General features: G+C 51.1%; 1 protein-coding gene across 1 annotated transcript; it reads left to right on the forward strand.

Moving 5' to 3' along the window:
• Window positions 1-528: 528 nt before the first annotated feature.
• Window positions 529-1,977, forward strand: Pmar_PMAR029074 (hypothetical protein; the record flags this gene model as incomplete). The annotated part of the gene is made up of 6 exons (XM_002781993.1): window positions 529-566; window positions 620-886; window positions 1,202-1,333; window positions 1,376-1,438; window positions 1,732-1,801; window positions 1,849-1,977. 6 exons carry the CDS (start codon window positions 529-531, stop codon window positions 1,975-1,977), a joined length of 699 nt encoding a protein of 232 aa, XP_002782039.1.
• Between the last annotated feature and the right edge of the window lie 37 nt (window positions 1,978-2,014).

A 2,014-nucleotide genomic window follows, 5' to 3' on the forward strand; every position in this document is an offset into this window, starting at 1 on the left:
GATGATGATAACTCATCGATTGTCGACACCACGAAATTAGAGAGAGACGGTTGGTATCAGTTCGTGGTCTTGGGTAGTATCTGTTGAGCTTCGTGATTCGATCTCACGGAACTTGTGTGTTGGTAGTTCCTCCGATCGAAAACAGTTATCTGTTAAAACGATGTGATTGTCTTAATTTCATGTGGACATTTAGCTTGAGTGGTTTGGTGATGACCTTGGCGTGTTGTGTGAAGTGCAGTCATGATGGTATGGTCGCCGACCTCGGGTACACTAATTTTCAGCCGACCTTGTGAAATGACCTCGGCTGGAGAAGGTCGGGACTCGCTCGACAAGGGAGGTGACGGTAGTGGCAAGCGGAAACCGCCGGCGTCTTCGCCACAGAAGCGGAGTGTAGACGATCGGGATGACGAACTACACCTACTGCAAGGAAGGACTAATGGTCACTCACGAGACGATGATGAGGATCAACGAGACGTTCTGGTGAGCAGCCAGGAGGTGCCGCAGTTGGGCCGGGGGATGAATGATGGAATGGTCGACCTGGGCGAGCTGGGAGAACCCCCTGTCAAGTACTAGGGTTACACCACTGTGTCACCACTGGACAAAATTGGAATCTTTTCAGGGTCCCTAGAGTAGTTGATGTGATACCACGCGAGTCGGCATCTAAGCCTGGGGGGGTCACTGAGGAGGACGAGGATGCTGTCAGCTTCTCATCGGAGTGTAGTGTTGAAGAGGATGACGATGATGACTCGAGAGGCGGCAAGAGCGTCGTTGAGCCAGAGGTCCCCCCGGCTAGGGCGGAGGAATTGGAAATGTGGGTCGACATGTGTGAGGCAAGCAACAGGATACCGAAGGCGTCCCTGAGGTCTATGGAAGTGAAGAGTGCAGGGTAGTAAAATAGGAAAAGGAGGAGAGCCGCAAAGTTTACAAGTTGTTGATACTATTTCCGTTAGTATTAGGAAGGCTCTTAGCTGATCACAGTACATCACTTTTAGTTTGAGTATGGTGACACAGAAGGGCACGTCGTAGCTCATCCGTCCGACACTGTTGGTGTATTTCTGCCTAGCGTTTTTCGCATCAACAGAAAATTCAAAATCAGGATTGTTTCAAGGGAAAATCTCGTCCGTAGTGAATTTGCACGTAAACTGGTTGGAGTCAGTGATAGTGGGCAGCACCATGAACAGATGGAAATTATTGTCTACAGGCCCTTCAGCTTTCGCCTCCTAGTCTACCCTTGTGGTACTCAAGACGCCCGCCACGGGTCGGACTACGCTCCGTCGGCATTCGTCGAGATTGTCCCTCCTGAGAAGCGCGGTCTTAATTCGGAACCAGGGAGGTAGTACGATTATACCACGACTACTCTCTCACTCATCCTCAGGTACTTCCCGGATCGCTGGTGTCTGCGTTGTGTGAACTTCTGCATCAGCATCATCAACTTCAAGTAAGGCCATCTAGAACTGCTTTCCATGAGGGGATGCTGATCGTATAGGAATCCCGAGACGAGCGTTTTTCGCGAAGATCGAAAGCCGTTCAGCTTCACCAACACCGACTCGTAAGTCGCCTCTCCAGTGTACTCCACTCCGAAGCCACTGAATGTCCCCTCAGTGGTTGGCGAAAATTAGTATCTTATGACTGTCGCACGTCTACGGGTGTTAACAAGTTGATGGAGGACGGTTGGTAATATAGGCTTGAGCGGTGTACTCTCGTGAGGGCATCTGTTCTTCATCTCCTCAGGGCTGATAGGCATGGCCGCATACTCCTCCGTTGCGCTGCGCAAGCCCTGCGCTTGGGCGTGGAATCACAGGTGCACCGTGCTGTGGGCAGTCTCGATGGTGACTGTGGTTTGTGTAGGGCAATAGACCTGATTATGATGGTCCCGTCGTACCCTACCTTGGCCTCGAGAATCTCGGTGCCACATGTTATCTTAATGGTCTTCTACAAAGCCTGTTTCTCATACCACAATTCCGTCGAATCGTGTAAGAACGACGCCACTCCCAGCTTCAAGGCTCTATGACTG

Source organism: Perkinsus marinus, assembly GCF_000006405.1.
Source record: "Perkinsus marinus ATCC 50983 genomic scaffold scf_1104296940792, whole genome shotgun sequence".
In the NCBI taxonomy this organism is placed as follows: Eukaryota; Perkinsozoa; order Perkinsida; family Perkinsidae; genus Perkinsus; species Perkinsus marinus.